The sequence below is a fragment of the Drosophila virilis genome, chromosome 2, assembly GCF_030788295.1.
Source record: "Drosophila virilis strain 15010-1051.87 chromosome 2, Dvir_AGI_RSII-ME, whole genome shotgun sequence".
NCBI lineage: Eukaryota > Metazoa > Arthropoda > Insecta > Diptera > Drosophilidae > Drosophila > Drosophila virilis.
The window spans coordinates 10587465-10606118 of NC_091544.1; the positions used below are offsets into that span (position 1 = coordinate 10587465).

Below are 18654 nucleotides of genomic sequence, written 5' to 3' on the forward strand. Positions count from 1 at the left end.
CAATTAGGCCTCGATTGGTGTCGGAGATTCCCTTCGGATGTTCCCTAAATCCAACCACGCATCCATTAAGGAGAAATCTTCTCACTTCTCCCTCACAGTGACTTATGCGAACGCGCTGATGTGGCTGCCAATTTGTTTCCTTTCTCCGAAAACTATATCCATGCATTCCGAGCGAAAGTAAATTGACGTCCGCGTGTCGAGTGTCGTCTGTCGTGTGTCGATCCACTTCTAATGAACATAGCAGCAACAATCCAGAAAAGATCCAAACGAGCCTCAAGCGAGGCAAATAAACAGACAGAGCCGATCAATTTGCAAACAATTGTAACAACGAACCAGAGTTTCAGTTGAGCCGATTGATTGCCGGAAATATAAACAGCGAACAACCTGCACATAACTCCTCCCGTCTCTGTCCTGCTCCCGCTCGACCTTCTCAGGGGCGGCAATCAGCATTAAGCCAACAGAGAATGTATGAAAATCGAAAGGAAATTTGCATGTCACTCAATTGACCAAATCGCCGAACGAGAGAACAGAGCGACACAAATCTATCTGGAGCGTTTTTGGGTCTGTTTGCACTACAAACGAAGTCGAAGATGTTGTTGTTGTCGTCACTTTCAGCACGGCGTTTGGCACAGTTCCCGAGTTTTAGAATGGAAACAAATATTTGAATACCCAAATGACACCAAAAGCTAATATTGGAGTATTGAAATAACTTATTCACTTCCTCATAACGGCCAGGGGCCTTCCATATGATAAGAAAGAGCAATAAACTCGCCACCTAACCCAAGCTACCTGGGAATTCTGTTTTGAAACATGTCCAACATAGTTCAGTAAAGATGTGAGCCGGGACTTAATTAATTCTTGGGAACATGATTATTTTGGCAACGATCGGCGAAGAAGATTACAATTAGAGCATAAATTTTGCAAGCAACAATTACACAATCACGAAAAATATGAAGCAGACACAAGCAGAGACACAGACACAGAGTTTGCCTTGTGTCTGGCTTTATGTTGCTTAATCAATCTAGAGCCATTCATTGCCCAGCCTATAATTCAGAATTCACAAGTCAGAAGTTAGAACCGGGAACCGCAACAGAGCTAGAGGAGTTTTCATTCACACGCCAAACGGATGGCGATTGCAGACTTCCTGCTCCAAAAGCTTTTCCGAAAGACAAAATTTATATAATTTTTTTTATCAGGTTCATCGCTTATTGTTGAACAAATTGTATAATTCTCTTCACAGCGTTGATTGAACGACCTAACACCCAACAGCCAACAGCTAACAGCCTAGGCGTCAATTATCCGTACAATGCGACAAAAGCTGATGACGTCGCCGTCATCTTCATGTTCGTCGTCATCGTCATCATCGATTTATCGCGAGAGAATCGAACCGTCGAATAGGAGTAGCTGAATGCAATTGCAAGTGTAACTGAAATCCATGAAATTGGGGAAGGGGTAAGTGCATCAGGTGCAGTTCGCTGTGCTTTCAGTGAGTCGTCGATAGTATTTAATTGCATCATCAGCCTGTGAGCGTGTATATGTGTGTCTGCTTAGAGTGACGAACAGATTCAGTCATATTTGACATATGCTCAAATGGGCTTTCTTTATGGCGTAAGTTTTCAGTTGCGTAAGTTGCATAAACGAAGACTCCTCCTCATCTAACGCCTCCTCCTTCGTCAATGGCCTCATTCGTAGTTTGCCTCAGATTTGTTATCTCGTATTTAATTAGGCGTGCGTTGGGTTAATGATCATCACAGTTGCTGCTTTTGTTGTTGTTGTTGCTATTGTGGTTACAGCTTTGGTCATTAGAAAGCTGCAGTGTTCTTTTTAGGTGGCTGCGAGAGAAGAGCTTGTCTGCGGCCTCCTCTGATGATCTTGAGCTTGGGCTCTCTTCGATGATCAATGCACCTGCTTGCCTCCAGACTTCAATTGGCGATTATGCAGCGCTGCTCAGTGCCATTCTCAAGCTAAGGTTGCATGCAATCGCATTAGAAAATCTTTTGCCTTATTTAATTGGTTTTTATTGCTTCCGACTTGCAACCAAAGTAATAACCAAAGCCACAGCCAAAGCTGCGTGCAGGCTGTTACAATGTTTTCTGACAGCATTTTCTCGTGTGGAAAATGCTAAGAGAAACAAGCTGCGAATGAAAAGAGCAAATTTTAAGAGTTGTCTGGGGCAATTACAGAGAGTACGATATCGCTGCTGACGCTGACTTCGGCAGCTCGGTTGCGTCGCGGTCTTTATGCCTGGGCAAACGCTGCGCGGCCTTCGCCTTCAAACATTCGGTGGTTGACGACACGAGACGTGGCTGCTTTGCCTTTTGCCACTCGACCATGGAATGGTTATACATTTTCATAAACGAGGAATGTGTAGTTCTAGCTGTATAGCTATAGCTTAAGCCAAACGAAATAGGTATTTGCATTAATAAATGCAACTATGTCACGCCCAAGTCAACGGCACATGTGACAGCGACTTCCGCTTGCCTCAGTTGGCAAGCGGCAGCCGCAATTTAAAAATGGTTCAAATATTTGGAGTCAACAGCGGCTACAGAACCGGCAACAACGTCGCTTACTTTGCCGGCAACAATTTGCGCAAAATCAAACAAACTTCACAGCATGGGGCCAGTAAATCAGAGTATTCCAATGTTTTCCTTGCTAGGCAGTTACCTTTCGGGGGTTGCCCAAGGTATTTGGCTGAGGGCGAAATTACACGAAATGATCTATATACAAAGATGTAAAGTTCTCTTTTTAACGGTATTAAGCCGGTTTTAAGGTATTAAAAGCTTAATTAAATATTCATAAGAGGTTAATAATGTTGACATCACAGGTCATCAGGTCAATTGACTACAGTAAATAAAATAATTTGAAAGAACATGTTATAAATCAGAAAAATTATATGGAACTGTTTTGTAGCCACTATAACTTTTAATCAGAGTATGAATATTAATAAAGAATCTAGAATTCTAATTCGAAAGATTGAATGAAATGATATTATTTAATAGAATATTATTATTACTTTTACTAACAGTATAAACTATTAATCAATTATTATTATTACTTTTACTAACAGTATAAACTATTAACTATTATTCAAGTTGTATCCTTGGATACGAACTCGGATCCTAGTTATTGAGTTGCTTTATTGATTGAGGTTACATACCTATTTTATTTAAGGCGATCATAAAACTCTTTATCAATAAGTAATCTTAATTTGTTATAAGACATTTAGGCGTAAGGTAATTGAATTAAATCAAATAATGTTCTAAACGTATATTTAACAAACGTTGAGTACAACTCTCGCAATAGGCATAAGGAATCGGTTATAGCCGTTCACTTGCCAGCAGCAGCATCACACAGTCACATCGGCATCTTCAACTCCCGCCTAGTTGGTTGTTTGGCTGCAAAATCATAATCATGTCAGCAAATTGGACTGACATGGAGCGTACGTGCGTCAACTAGCCGATGAGTAGGATCTGCGGTGCGGCTGTGTAACAGGCAATAGGCGGGATTGAAGATCAGCCGCTCGTCCATCACACAAAAATGGTCAGTGTTTTGGCTGTTGTTGGTTTTGCTGTTATTGTTGCTGCTGCATAGAGAAAGCTGCAGAATGCATTTAACTTTTGTCTTTGGCTATCGGTGAATGTCTTGTAGTCGAGTCAGAAACGCAATATCATCTTCCAGTTCGACAACGGATGCTAAAACCGTTGCCATTTCGTGCGACAAAACTGCGACACCTGCGAACTGCGTACGGGCAAACAGATGTTCTTAACTTCGGAAAACTGTTGTCATCTAAAAAACATTTTCAAATGCGCAGAATTGTAAGACAATTAACTTTTGCCTGCAGCCGCCGCACACGCTGCGCACAGAATGACAAAATATTTCAACAGCAAATTTATTTCTCATTCCAGAGCTGCGACCAACTCGGCTGAGTTGGCTGACCATTTGGCGGAGCAACGATTTAGGTTATCTCTCTTAGACTTGGGTCAGGCAACGGTTATGAAACAATTGCCGACATTTAGCTGGAAGATAGAGCTTTATAAGTTATCAGCGAGAGTTTTCAGCGCACTCGAAAAGACTTTAATTTAATGAATACCGTTATTTATCATAGCCAGCAGCTAGTTGGGGGAAACAGCTTTTGTTTAGGTGTCATCGCTGTCGCAATCACATGAAAAGGCCTTATAATTGAAGAGCAGGCAATGAAAATATTGCAATTGAATTGGTAAAACATGCGCCGGGGCGCATAGAAACCTTTTGTGTGCATTTTATCAGCCTGCGGTAGTCATTGAAATCCGAACCCCGCTTTGAAAGTTTTTATTTAGAGTTTCCATAATAACCTTTGGCAAAATATTTGCATCTTTTCGCCGTGTCCAAACTTTTTTATGCAATCAATTCGTTGTTTTGTCGATCTCTTTAAAATGAAGCGTATCACATTACTATACAAATTCTTTCTAGATGTTGCATCGGATTGTCTATGTTTGAAACATATATATTTTTGTTGTTGTAAATAAATCAGTAATTGAGATTTGCAGCCTATAATTCGCCATAGAATTGCATTTCCAGTTCGTTGCCTAAGTCTTTTGATTTTTTCTCGTGAACATCATTTACATATTTCAGCTGGGTCAGTGAAAATAACCTTACAATACATTAACCGCTCTGAAAATAATAAGATATGTTCAACTGATATATGGCAGGCAGTTTGGGCTGACAAAATGGGCAGTGAGGCCATAAATATGCCATGGACAGGAGCCGCAACCGCGCCAAAGTGATTTTCTCGCACTCAATTTCAATGGCGCGGCCGCCAACTTGATAAATTAACACTGTGCACATGCCATTTGTTTATTTGCCTAAATAAATCGCCATCGAATTCGAATTCAAATGCCTACAAAAGCGCCCCAAAAGCAACCGCGCTACCAATTGAAAATCGCGCACAATCAAATGGACATTCTGTGCGACCCGCAATTTATGTGGCTGGAATTTGCGACTACAACTGCGACACCCATGCCTGAGATTTAAGCGGGACTTAGTTTATTGGCCCACTAAAGCGACTGACCCACAACATTAAATTGTAATTTGAGTGGGCAAACATTTTAACTGAATTTCTGTGCCTCCAGCGACCAGCTTGTTTCCGTGCATGTAAGTCAGCTCCAAGAGAAGCAGCCAAAGTTGGCCCAAGTAACTGGGATAATTAGAATGCCATTTGCATCTGTAGCTGCGACTTTTGACGCCACAGTGCAGTATCTGACCATATTGTACCGCTATTAGAAGCCTTGGACTTGTCTACATGAAATTGGAACTGCTGTTGGTGGTTGCTCTAGGGGTTGTGGTCGTGGCTGCGGCCGTGTCACTCACCATTGCAATGCATGGAAATCAATTTGCGAGCAAACAATTGCATAATCGTTGATTATGAGCTCACACAGCAGACAGCAGGCAATAGACACTGTGCCTGCCTGGTTTGACCATCAACCATTAGCCACCAAAATGGCGCACAGCTGCTCAGACCAAGCTCGAATGTTGTGCATTTCAATTCGATTAGCGCGGAAATCAATCTGGTCGTCAGCGCATGTGGAAAACTCACTGGCAGCTGCTCTGTGATTTAACGCATATTACACGTAATGCATTTTCCATGCTGCTTTCAAAGCTGCGCCGTTAAGAACCGCAAAGCCACTAAGAATACTAGTTGAAACTACCGATGTTTGGAACACATGAGCGTCGAACCAATCAGTTTTTCTATTTCTGCCGAATGGGCTGGTAATTTGGGGCTTGGCTTTTGTGCGTGCGCTTGCAAAGTGGCGTTATTTGAGCTCTTATCAGTTGTGCCCGGGCTTGCAATTAGACCGTTGCATTGTTGCCACTCTGATTGGATGTTGAGACGTGGCTGCGTGAGAAATGATTTGCAAATGTTCAATAGGAAAGCACTTCCGTCAGTTCGGGGCAAATCAATTGACAGCAGGCGGCTGATCCCAGCCTGGTCAGATGGAACTTCAATAGCAAACAAGACATGCCGCGCCGTGTAATTCATAAAAATTATGAAAAAATACCCACCCAGATTGGTCCCCAAGGGCCCTCGCCAGTGCCGAACGGCAGCCACAGAGCGATGACATTGCCGCGGACATTGTCAAGCCAAGCACTTTATTTGCTGCGCGTTTGACATAAACATTTGCCCAGCGGACATCTGAATGGCCACGGCATCTCTGTGGCTCCATATAAGCGCCGCACGACACGCCAAGGAACAGAGTCGCGCAACAAGATGCCGCCGAGGCTTGTCCTCGTCATTGCGTTAGCAATTTTTGAAATACGCATTGCAGAATTTATGTTATGCGTGCCACAGTCGGAGGCCGTTTCTATGGTCGTGCCAATGTCAAAACTCAAACCCAAACCCGAAGCCAAAGAAAAACAAAAACGGCACCGACCGGCCCGACTCTAGCGTTGAAAGTGTCCAGTGACTTTCGCTGGGGCTCCTTAGAGCTAGTTGGCTACGGGTGGGTTGGTGGGTTGACTGGGGAGCACGCTCCTCTGGAGGCCAGCAATGAGGCTTTGTCTAAATTTGGACGGTCATGTCGCTGACAGCTTTTGACTTGCCAGCTTTTCAACTTGCTGCAAGTGGCGCGGAGTTCAAAGCAAGAGATTAGAGATAATGTTTAACATTTCCTTTCAAATTTGTGACTGAAGTTTGACGTCGTTTAAAGTCAAACGAAGCCACAAATAATTATGAAAAATATAAGTAATTTCCATTTTGATAAAATTTAATACATAGAGTAAAAGTAAAAGTAAGAAACGTTAGAGTAAATCTTTAGGATGTGCAAAGAATACCTATTAATAAAAATTATCACAATGGCTCATCATTTTGGCAAATTAAATCAATCCTTTTTTTTTCAATTCAATTTGTTTTATTTTGCGCTGAGATCGATCGTACCTTCTGATATCTAACGAGCACGTGAAACGGCTGCTGAAAAAGTTTATCTGATCCGCGACATTTGTAAGGCGGGAATCGCGTTCGATAAAAAACTTTTGAAAAAAAAAAAAAATAATAAAAAAAAAAAATATTGTGGAACACAGCAAAAGGGACAAGAAGGAAGAGTAGATTGTGAAGAATTCCTTATTTTTCTATCCGAGCCCACTCAAAAGCTCAACGAAAATAAACACTCCTTAAATTTAAAGTCTGATAGACTTATTATTCTCCGTTTACTTAATGTTGTAGCCTAAAAGCTTGGTTAAATTAATATAATACTTCAATTTTAAGCATCAAATATCCTCTGAAAAAAATCCAGTTTATCACAGATGTATAGCTCTTTTCCTCATGTGTTAGAAATATTTGCTTAAGTGCCAAGCATTCTGCGAAAAGGCCTTCAATTAAGTAAGTAGGTGAAATCAAGTAAATAAAGTTGTTTATCGGCAATTTGCAGCCCCCATTTTAGCTGGCTCAATTAGTTTGTCACTTTTACTTCTAGTCGTTTAGTTAAACCAAGCCTCGGTTCAGTTTCACTAGCTAATTTTCTACCTGGTAAGTGTTGCGCCCTGTCCTAGGCTAAATGCAGCTCTGATTGATTTGTATCAACGTTGATTAAGCCAAAACTAACAATCAGAGCGCCACGGCGGGAATGCCCACTTGAGGTTGGCCTTGTTAGATCGGACAGGCTCGATCAATTGACAGGCAAATTGGCGACCAAATAGTAGAGTAAAAGCCAAACAAAGGAGTAATTTCTAATACGTTTATTTACTTTTTACGTTTACGTTTTCATTTTTTTCGTTTATAGCATCTGAAGTTTGTCTCTTGTTACATTGCGTTATTAGGCCTAGTATTGTTTAAGTATTTAGATTTTAAGTATTTAAGACAGTCAAACCTCTTAAATGAGACAAGCGTCGTCTCAGTTGCGTAAGCTCAGTTAAGAGGTTTGAATGGTTTTTGCACTACGACTAAGGAGCTTTTAAGTCTTAAGCTGATAGTTTGCCGACATATTCAGAGTAGTCTTAGCAGTAAGTCTTATAGAGTAAGCATATATATGAGCATAAATATTAAGCTACAGTTCCAAAGCCCTTTCCATATGTGTGAGCGTGTGAGTTTCTGTCTGGCTCAGTCATTGCCACACTTTTTCAATTGGCCATTTGCTGCAGAGAAGTCCAGCTCTACGTTGCGCGCAATGACTTTGAAGTGCCACAGCTGCAGCCACATCGGAGGACCCATTTCGTACAGCTACTAACTAGATTATGAGCGTTGCTAAGTTTTTCGTTTTTCTTCTTTTTTCTTCTTTTTTTTTTGTGTTCTTGTAGTTTAGCTAAAGAGAGAGAGAAAGAATTTCATGCTAGTTTCCTCCATCCTTCATCCATGCAACTTGCGCCAGTTTATCGCTTGTGTAACGCGCGCTTTTGCATGTTGTCCCAAACGGCAATAACCGTCAGCTGTAGCAGCAAAAAGAGTGCCCCGGCAATTATGAAGCCTGCAAATAGAGTTGTAAAACGCAAGAGATATATATTTATGGGCTTATTTAATTAGCTGGTCACTCAGCCAGCAAGTGCACTGCATTTAGCTTTTTTGTTATTTATTTATTTATTATTTTTTTTTTTTGCTTTCTGCTTTGAGCCCAGTTAGATGTTGCAACGGCACGCGATTACCACAAATAAATTTGGTGCGCTTGAGTTGCAGATTAGACGAGTAGCGCCAGGCAGATCCATGTTAACTTACCATAGCCATTTATGCAAGTGTCCGTTTTGTTGGCCAATTCCAATTGCAACTTGCCCAGACCGTCGCTCGGCTCGCCGTTGCCCGCATCGGCGCCATTGAAGGCAAACTTATCGGTGATTTGTATGGACTGCACCAGCAAAATGTTCTCATCGGTTGCCTGCTGATGACTCACATCACGTTTTTGGCGTTCAGACTTAATCGCCAGCTCAACTGTGGAAAGGTAGCAACCAGAAGTTAGCAAGTGATGAGGGTTCATGGAACGTATTGTATGTATGGGAGCCATAACCAGTCAAGTGGCTAGAGATGAATGAAGCTGTGCCTTATGCGAAAAGTTCATAAACTTCTAGCTGATTAAACTAAACCCGGAACTGAGTTAGTTTTATCATTTACTTAAGGTAAAGAAAAATTGCTTAAATAGCAGCAAATTTCATTTCCCTTCACTATCACTGCCAAAATCACTGTGATGCATCATTCAGCAGTGGTTCAGTGTTTGCCAGCTCTACCGTTATGACTGGCGTTGCCAGAAAATGCGCAACTTACCGCCATCGGTGCCATTGAAGACGGAACGCTTGCGACGTCCATAGGACAGCAGAGACTTGAGCTCACCGTTCTCATCGTTGTCGCAGATAACCGGTTCGCAGCGCGGTATGCAGGGCGTGACCAAGGCGCGGAATTGCACCAGCTCCGAGGAGGGGAACTTGAAGGCGTCGAACTGTGAGAGCAGCACCTTGCGATTGCTAGCCATCTTTTGCATAGCACTCATAATGTATTGATCCGTGGGACAGCCGTTGGCATCGATCAGCGTAATCTCGGCACTGTCTGTACCATCCATGGCAACCAGTTCGCGCACAAATATCTCATATGGACTGTTGGCATCAACGATCTCGAATCGTAGTGCCAACGGATCGCCAACCTCAGCAATTCGCTTCATATCGCTACCATCGCGTGCAGTGATCTTCATGATCACATTCGGTGAGTCCACAATAATTTCTTCGCTGAGAGTGGACTCAATCTCGCCGGTGACGCCCAAATCAACATTGTTCACAACCGTCTTATTGGTCAAATCATATTGACAGCTAACGGCCAGGCCCAGATCCGAGGAGGTGACTATCATATCATGATGTTGTATGACAATATCGTTCATATAACGACCATAGGCACTTTGGCGCACATTGCACTCCAAATCATTGTAGCGCATGCGCAGATCAAACTCCAGCGAGTTGTTGACATTTACGGCACAAGACTTGGGTGCTCCCTTGGCATAGACCTTGCCATCGAACAGCTTGGAGGTGCGAATCTTGGTGATCATCTCACCGGAGCGACAATCGATGGAGACATTGTAGCAGGCAGACTGTTCATAAGTGGCCGCCTCTTCGATGTTCAGGTAGGGTTCCGAGAGATCGCTTAGCGTGGCGCGACTATGATGGGAGAGACGGCAGACATGCTCGCCCGTTTCATTGTAGTCATAGGAGTGGCACCGGAAGGGGGCGGTGAGGCAAAGGTCACGGCAATCGTCAATGCTCTGTACATTCTGGTGCACCGAGTCGACGGTCTTTAAAATGCGTCCCGCGATGCGCTTGAACTCGCACAACTTGCTAGGCTCCTCGGCGCAGTTATTCTCGAGATACTCGGCGCCATCGTAAGCCACAATGTTGGCCTCCTCCGACAGCGTAATGCGATCCATGTCCGACAGTTCACATAGGCCAGAGTGCGCATAAAAGTTGGCCGAGCTTCAGAGAGGCAGATGAATGAGCTGCGAAATGGCAACTGGAATGCTTATAACGGGACTACCACTTACCGGCAGGTGAACTCCGTTTCGCCCAGGCACAGCTCGATGCAGTCGCGTCGCGTGGCCACGCTTTGGCTGGACTTGGCATGTTCCGGTAGACGGTAGCCCTGCACACGATCAATGCACCAGGCCTTGGAGCAGGGACGCACACCAAAACAGGATTTCTGTGCGTAGACCGTGAAAACGGGATATTGCGATCGCGAAAGTGAACCTGCATTAAGTAGAAGGCGGAGCTAGAAACCGCAGGCCCACACACACCAAAATTACAAGCGTGCCCCACTCACCTGGCAACTGATCGGCGGTGCTGCGGAACATGACGCAAAGGCCCGTCTCATAGTTAACAGCGCTGCAAGATTCATTGGCCTGGCAAGCCTCCAAGCAGTCGGTCAACATCAGTGTGCCAGGCAGCGTCTCCAATTGCTTCGATGGCGCCGATAGCACGTACCTGCTGGGCGTTTCGGGTTAAGACAAAATGCGGCAAATAAATTTTTGTTTTGGTCTACAACAGGTTTTATGGAGGCTAACATAAAAGTTTCTTGAGACAATGTTTGGCTAACCAAGTCGAACTCTTGCTTATTTTTCGTACGCCCCACGCTGCCACAACAAGTGCCAATATTTTACGATCTGCGAACAGGCGTCTCGTTAATTAATGACCCTCTTGCAACATGACTATACTATGTGCCTGCTTTACACCTAATTGCCACAGATCAAGAGATGAATGTATATAGAGAAGCTATCACCTACCCAGTTATAAGCTCAAAGCCAATCATATCCGGCTCGCAGTCCTCATCGATCTGGCTGCCCAGTGGCGCAGCCGTTGCGCTGAGATCATCGATTTTGCTCTCGCCATTGACAGGTGTTGCGACAGGTTCCGCTACAGAAGCTTCCGCCGGCTGCTGTTCGGTCGCATGCGGTGTCAACGGTTTTGGTAGCTCGCTTCCGCTCGCTGGCTGTGCACCCTCCGCGGCGTTGGTTGCTGCCGCTGCTGCTCCGACTGCTGCAATTGTCGGCGTCGCATTGTTGCGCGGAAATGTCTTCAACGGTTTTGCAGGCCGCTTAGGCAGCTTGCGGGCCGACGCCGCAGTGTCCACCAACAGCAATGCCAGCAGTAACACCAGCGATGTTGTTGTCATCATGCTGACTCGCCCGTTTCTGGTTCTTGTCAATGACCGTAGCTGCATTTTGTTGTCGTTGCTGTTATTGTTGTTGTGGCTGTAAGATGGCAAAAATGATTTGGTAGCTTGGTTTTTAATTAGCATTTTAGTTTCTTTGCATGCTTATCTCATGATTAATTGTAACTGCAGTTACAGTTAAAGCTTAATAATGGGTTTAATGGGCTTAATGGCAGGCCCCGGTCCCAGCATAACAACGCCCACCAGCACGAAGTGCTTTTGATTAATTGAGCAAAAATTACGAAACCACAGCTCTGATGCAAAATCAATTTTGTTGATGATGAGTCCATGGCTGCTTCAATTGCAGCACGCACAACCAAGGGAATTAAAATAACGCCACTTGGTTAAAAGAAATGAGCAACGCACGCAAAACTCAAGCCAGTTCTGGCTAAAAAATTAAAAAAAAAAAAACAACTGATTGGCATTGCGATTGCCTCTATGATCATGTGATCGATTCCTTGGGTGCTTGAATTGATGTTAGTGGCTTTGCGGTTCTTAACGGCGCAGCTTTGAAAGCAGCATGGAAAATGCATTACGTGTAATATGCGTTAAATCACAGAGCAGCTGCCAGTGGGATTTTCACATGCGCTGACGACCAGATTGATTTCCGCGCTAATCGAATTGAAATGGACAACATTCGAGCTTGGTCTGCGCAGCTGTGCGCCATTTTGGTGGCTAATGGTTGGTGGTCAAGCCAGGCAGGCACAGTGTCTATTGCCTGCTGTCTGCTGTATGAGCTCATAATCAACGATTATGCAATTGCTTGCTTGCAAATCGATTTCCATGCATTGCAATGGTCAGTGACACGGCCGCAGCCACGACCACAACCCCTAGAGCAACCACCAACAGCAGTTCCAATTTCATGTAGACAAGTCCAAGGCTTCTAATAGCGGTACAATATGGTCAGATACTGCACTGTGGCGTCAAAAGTCGCAGCTACAGATGCAAATGGCATTCTAATTATCCCAGTTACTTGGGCCAACTCCAGCTGACTCCTTTGGACTCGTTTACAAGCACGAGCACATGCTTCTGGCTGCAGTCGAAGTAAAAAGAAATTCAGTTAAAATGTTTGCCCACTCAAATTACAATTTAATGTAGTGGGTCAGGCTTAGTGGGCCAATAAACTAAATCCGCATCGATGGACAAGACAAGCGTAGTAATCGCGGTCAGTTGCCATGCATATAAATTTCGAATTGGCATCGCAGTTGTCGCTGCTGCTGGCGATGCTCCTGTTGCTGCAGAGGATTTGTTAGGCATTTGAATTCGAGCTCGATGTCGTTTTATTTATGTATTCACATGTGTGGACGTGTATACATTTATTTGACGTGGCAATGAAGAAAATCTATTTTGCCAGGAAATGCTGTTACCCGTTTTTAAATTGATGTTTTTGCGAATTTACGTGTGTACGGTCAAATCTGACAGTTGTTTAGCTTTTGCTTTATAGACTCTTTATTGTAAGTCAATCCATTTGCAAAAGTTGAGAGTAGGCTGAACCACTCAAAACGTTGTTGGTCTATGTATTCTAATTGGGCCATATAAAAATCTTTATGAGCCATTCGTGAGCGCTGCTAATGGCCATTGGGGGAAAAGTTTTGATTATCGACCGTTATGATCATAAGCATACTAATACGCTTCAATCTGTATGGCATTTAGTCGCTGAAAATTTGGGCTAATCCAGCGGAGCAGTTCTGCCAGCAAGGCTGTCAGATGTCAGCTATCAATGTTTCTGTGCGCAGCTCTGACACCAATTCGAACATGTCGCTTAGCGTTGGGGCAGTAGCCCATGTTATTTATTAATTAAAATTGCAAGTAATCAAAAAGAAAAAGAATATTTTAGTTTCATTGACTGTCGCTTGTTGAAACTGTGCCAAGCTGCGCCCCGGAACCAGGAGAATGCCAAAGAGAATGACATAACTGCCGAGGCGGGGGCTTCTGGCAGGCGCGAGCGCTTATCTCAATTGAGGCGCGAGTCATTGTAACTGTAAGCAATGTGGAAGCCTCAGATGAAGCCAGTCAGGCAGGTAGGCACAAACATTGTTGCGGCTGCGGCTTAAGCTGTGGCGGTGGCTATGCCTGCTTCTGGTCTGGCTATCTTCATTCCACTGACTGGCAATTTGAAGTGCACCCGCAGGCCATTGGCACAGGAGCTGACCCACATCGGCTATGCCAAAGTTATTTTTATTGAAATTTTAGCAATTTGCGCCAATTCTATATGACCATACACAGTAGAAGTGTGTGTGTGTGTGTGTGTGTGTGTGTTGGGTGTATTGGGTGTGTGCAGTCATTATGTTATGCGACAAATGCTCAATTAATTGACCATGGATTAGCAGTGAAATTGTGCGCATTCTCTGGTTTCACAAACAAAAGACTTAGACGACAAACTTGTTTCGGTATCACGATCAAAAGACTTAGGCAACAAACTAGCTTTTCATTTGACAAGAAATGCCACACCAAAAATCCTAACGGCATATTAGCCGCACCATTTGAAAGCAATTCGTATATCTAATCTATGGGGCCAATGCATAAAACGAAAACATGATTTTTTCGGTTCACGCTTCGTTTGAAATGCTACCGCAGTCGAGATCTAACTGTGAACCAATTCGGATAATGAAAAATCAACATAGACGCAATGCACAAAGAGTTTGCGCTGCTTTAAGCATATAAATGAACTTTCGTTTAGCCCCAGAATTTTGTATATCTTGTGTGCGGTAATAGTCATAATATAGCAGCTTAGGTGACCAAATAATGCCCACTTATATATCACCTCTAGTACAGTTTCGGCTTTTTGGTTTTTTGGTTGGCAGCACGTAGTAAACAAATTTGTCAGTCAGTCAATATAAAAGAATAAAAGTGAGCGAAAGAATGAAAAAGGTTTTCTATATGCAAATACGCTCTATTGACTGAAAGACTTTGAACATTGTTTAGAAGGTTAAGAAAAGGAAGGTACAACCGCAGCTAACAGCTTGGAAAATGGGGAGAAAAAAAAATCGACTTTGCATGTCTATCCAAATGGCAAAAGGTTCAAATGCAGCGAAAGTTTTTTATATGATATTTAGAATCAAAACTCTAAACTGATTAAAGCTGATCAAAACTGTTGTTTAGCCAGAGGCTAACGTTGATTATCTCTGCACATAGCCACGCAGCTAATTGTCTTCAATTGTATCATAACCGTTGCCTGACCCAACCCAAGTGACCCAAATCGCCAGGCCAGACCGAATGGTCAGCAATCCCATGCGATTACTGCTCGGCCATACGCCAGTGGAATGAGCAATGAAAATTTTCGCAGCTAAATAATTTTTTGTCATTCTGCAGACTTGAATGCTGCTGGTGCTGCGTGTGCGGCAACCGGCAAAAGTTAATTGCCTCTGAATTCAGCGCATTTGGGAAATGTTTCGTCAGGCTGTCTAGATAGATGACAAAAGTTTTTCCGGGCGCACAGTGTTTGGTTTTCTTCGCTCGGTTCGGTCACACGAATTTCTAACGGTTCATCATCTCCTCGTTTCGACTTCAACTGGAGGATGACGTTGCTTGTTTACTGGCGCTACATGTTTAAGATTCGGTTTGCACAGATCGTTCACCAATCGCCTTGACATTCACCCAAGGCTTTCTCTAATGGTCTATTGACCATTTTCGTTTTAATTGATGGACATATGGACATCCTGTTGAGGTTCAGTTTAACCATTGACACCATGTCAGGCAGTCGATGGCACGAACATGATACCATTTGCAGAGCACGTTTCGCAAATTTTATGCCTGACTTGTTAAAATATATATTTTTTTTTCATTATTATAAAATGATTACCTTTGTTTAATTGATCAGTATTAGTTATTAAATCCCTTTATTGCTTTATATTCACTTTAACAAATACGATTATTTATTTGTTATGTCAACTTTTCGTTTATTTAAATAATTTTCAACACGACGCGCGCAGGACACATAAAAAATGTTTTAATTAATAACTTTTTTTGATATTCGCAAAATTTGTTTTAACTTGCACCGATGGACCGCTATGCTCGCTCGCCGTCTGCACTCTAGAAAGTGGAGCGCCTAACTGCCGCACATACACCTCGGCAATAGGTTCTTATGTGAGCTTCTCAACGCAGAATTATAGATGCTGCGCTGGGAAAATTGAATTGCTCTCAAAGTTCGTTAGCTTCTATGACTCGACGACCGCGACTGCGACTGCCAGTTCGAGCACCTTGACAATGAATGCTCGCTGCGAAGGCCACGGAAAACTCTACAAGTTGGTAGCCAACAATATCAACCAGCAGCAGCAACAGCAGCAGCAGCAGCAGCAGCAGTTACAACTAACTAACGTTGGCTCTCTCTTCAGTCCCGCAAACCGGTAAAAACAGCGGCCACAAAGCTAATAGGACGCGCTCTTTGATAGCTCTCTTCTTGCGCTGCTCTTTGCTGCCACTTTCTTCGGCCGAAGCTTTTCTCTGTTAGCATTGTAACGGGCAACCTGTCGGAAGCAATAAAATGCAATTATACCAGTCGAGCTAAATGATTTTCTAATGCGATTCCATAGCTGCGCTGTCTACACGCTGCTTCAGCGCTGCTCGAGAATGGCACTGAACAGCGCTGCATAATCGCCAATTTAAGTCTGGAGGCAAGCAGGTGCATTGATCATCGAAGAGAGCCCAAGCTCAAGATCATCAGAGGAGGCCGCAGACAAGCTCTTCTCTCGCAGCCACCTAAAAAGAACATTGCAGCTTTCTAATGACCAAAGCTGTAACCACAATAGCAACAACAAAAACAACAACAACAACAAAAGCAGCAACTGTGATGATCATTAACCCAACGCACGCCTAATTAAATACAAGATAACAAATCTGAGGCAAACTACGAATGAGGCCACTGATTGTAGCATTGATGGAGGAGGAGGCGGTAGATGAGGAGGAGTCTTCGTTTATGCAACTTACGCAACTGGCAACTGAAAACTTACGCCATAAAGAAAGCCCATATGAGCATATGTCAAATATGACTGAATCTGTTCGTCACTCTAAGCAGACACACATATACAAGCTCACAAGCTGATGATGCAATTAAATACTATCGACGACTCACTGAAAGCACAGCGAACTGCACTCGATGCACTTTCCCCTTCCCCAATTTCATGGATTTCAGTTACACTTGCAATTGCATTCAGCTACTCCCATTCGACGGTTCGACGGTTCGACGCTTCGATTCTCTCGCGATAAATCGATGATGACGATGACGACGAACATGAAGATGACGGCGACGTCATCAGCTTTTGTCGCATTGTACGGATAATTGACGCCTAGGCTGTTAGCTGTTGGCTGTTGGGTGTTAGGTCGTTCAATCAACGCTGTGAAGAGAATTATACAATTTGTTCAACAATAAGCGATGAACCTGATAAAAAAAATTATATAAATTTTGTCTTTCGGAAAAGCTTTTGGAGCAGGAAGTCTGCAATCGCCATCCGTTTGGCGTGTGAATGAAAACTCCTCTAGCTCTGTGGCGGTTCCCGGTTCTAACTTCTGACTTGTGAATTCTGAATTATAGGCTGGGCAATGAATGGCTCTAGATTGATTAAGCAACATAAAGCCAGACACAAGGCAAACTGTGTGTCTGTGTCTCTGCTTGTGTCTGCTTTATATTTTTCGTGATTGAGTAATTGTTGCTTGCAAAATTTATGCTCTAATTGTAATCTTCTTCGCCGATCGTTGCCAAAATAATCATGTTCCCAAGAATTAATTAAGTCCCGGCTCACATCTTTACTGAACTATGTTGGACATGTTTCAAAACAGAATTCCCAGGTAGCTTGGGTTAGGTGGCGAGTTTATTGCTCTTTCTTATCATATGGAAGGCCCCTTGCCGTTATGAGGAAGTGAATAAGTTATTTCAATACTCCAATATTAGCTTTTGGTGTCATTTGGGTATTCAAATATTTGTTTCCATTCTAAAACTCGGGAACTGTGCCAAACGCCGTGCTGAAAGTGACGACAACAACAACATCTTCGACTTCGTTTGTAGTGCAAACAGACCCAAAAACGCTCCAGATAGATTTGTGTCGCTCTGTTCTCTCGTTCGGCGATTTGGTCAATTGAGTGACATGCAAATTTCCTTTCGATTTTCATACATTCTCTGTTGGCTTAATGCTGATTGCCGCCCCTGAGAAGGTCGAGCGGGAGCAGGACAGAGACGGGAGGAGTTATGTGCAGGTTGTTCGCTGTTTATATTTCCGGCAATCAATCGGCTCAACTGAAACTCTGGTTCGTTGTTACAATTGTTTGCAAATTGATCGGCTCTGTCTGTTTATTTGCCTCGCTTGAGGCTCGTTTGGATCTTTTCTGGATTGTTGCTGCTATGTTCATTAGAAGTGGAGCGACACACGACAGACGACACTCGACACGCGGACGTCAATGTACTTTCGCCCGGAATGCATCGATATTGTTTTCGGAGAAAGGAAACAAATTGGCAGCCACATCAGCGCGTTCGCATAAGTCACTGTGAGGGAGAAGAGAGAAGATTTCTCCATAATGGATGCGTGGTTGGATTTAGGGAACATCCAAAGGGAATCTCCGACACCAATCGAGGCCTAATTGCTGATAAGAATCGCACTCATGATGAAAGTTGACATTAAAGGCGCCAGCTGAGTTGAAAGTGCAGCGCAGACTCGACCCACTTCCGAGGGAAGAACAAACAACGAAAGACTGAGGCGACGAACTTGATGACTAGAACTGTAACAACCTTTCGCTTGATTGCACCGCTTTTGATTTGTTTTATTTCACTTTTCGATGGAGACCCCTTTCCCCAGGGCCATCACTAATTGCAGCAATGGCATTTCTTTGATTCAGCTTTCCATGCAAAACAAAAACTCATTCTAGCCACGACAACAAGAATTTTCACTCTTAATAAGTTTCTCGTTTGGTTTGTGCCACTGACTGACTGTCGTCAACGCCTCGTGGTCTGCCATGGACGTGGATGGTTGTGGCCCCCTCTCACGTTGACGTCTCTTGTCTCAGCATAAAACTGTCAACGAGCGTTT

The 18654-nt window shown here is 43.5% G+C and overlaps 1 protein-coding gene across 2 annotated transcripts; it reads right to left on the reverse strand.

Moving 5' to 3' along the window:
- Positions 1 to 7692: 7692 nt before the first annotated feature.
- On the reverse strand, positions 7693 to 15853 carry mey (morpheyus). 2 transcript variants are annotated; one of them, XM_002054192.4, is made up of 7 exons: positions 15441 to 15853; positions 11211 to 11678; positions 10751 to 10911; positions 10476 to 10677; positions 9218 to 10407; positions 8678 to 8887; positions 7693 to 8432 (listed from the first exon to the last, which is right to left on the reverse strand). In XM_002054192.4, the coding sequence occupies exons 2-7, from the start codon at positions 11645 to 11647 to the stop codon at positions 8338 to 8340; spliced, it is 2295 nt and encodes a 764-aa protein (XP_002054228.2). In that variant the 5' UTR covers positions 11648 to 11678; positions 15441 to 15853; the 3' UTR covers positions 7693 to 8337. The 2 variants fall into 2 exon arrangements, with proteins under 2 accessions (XP_002054228.2, XP_070063312.1); XM_070207211.1 differs by having other exon boundaries at positions 11211 to 11706.
- Between the last annotated feature and the right edge of the window lie 2801 nt (positions 15854 to 18654).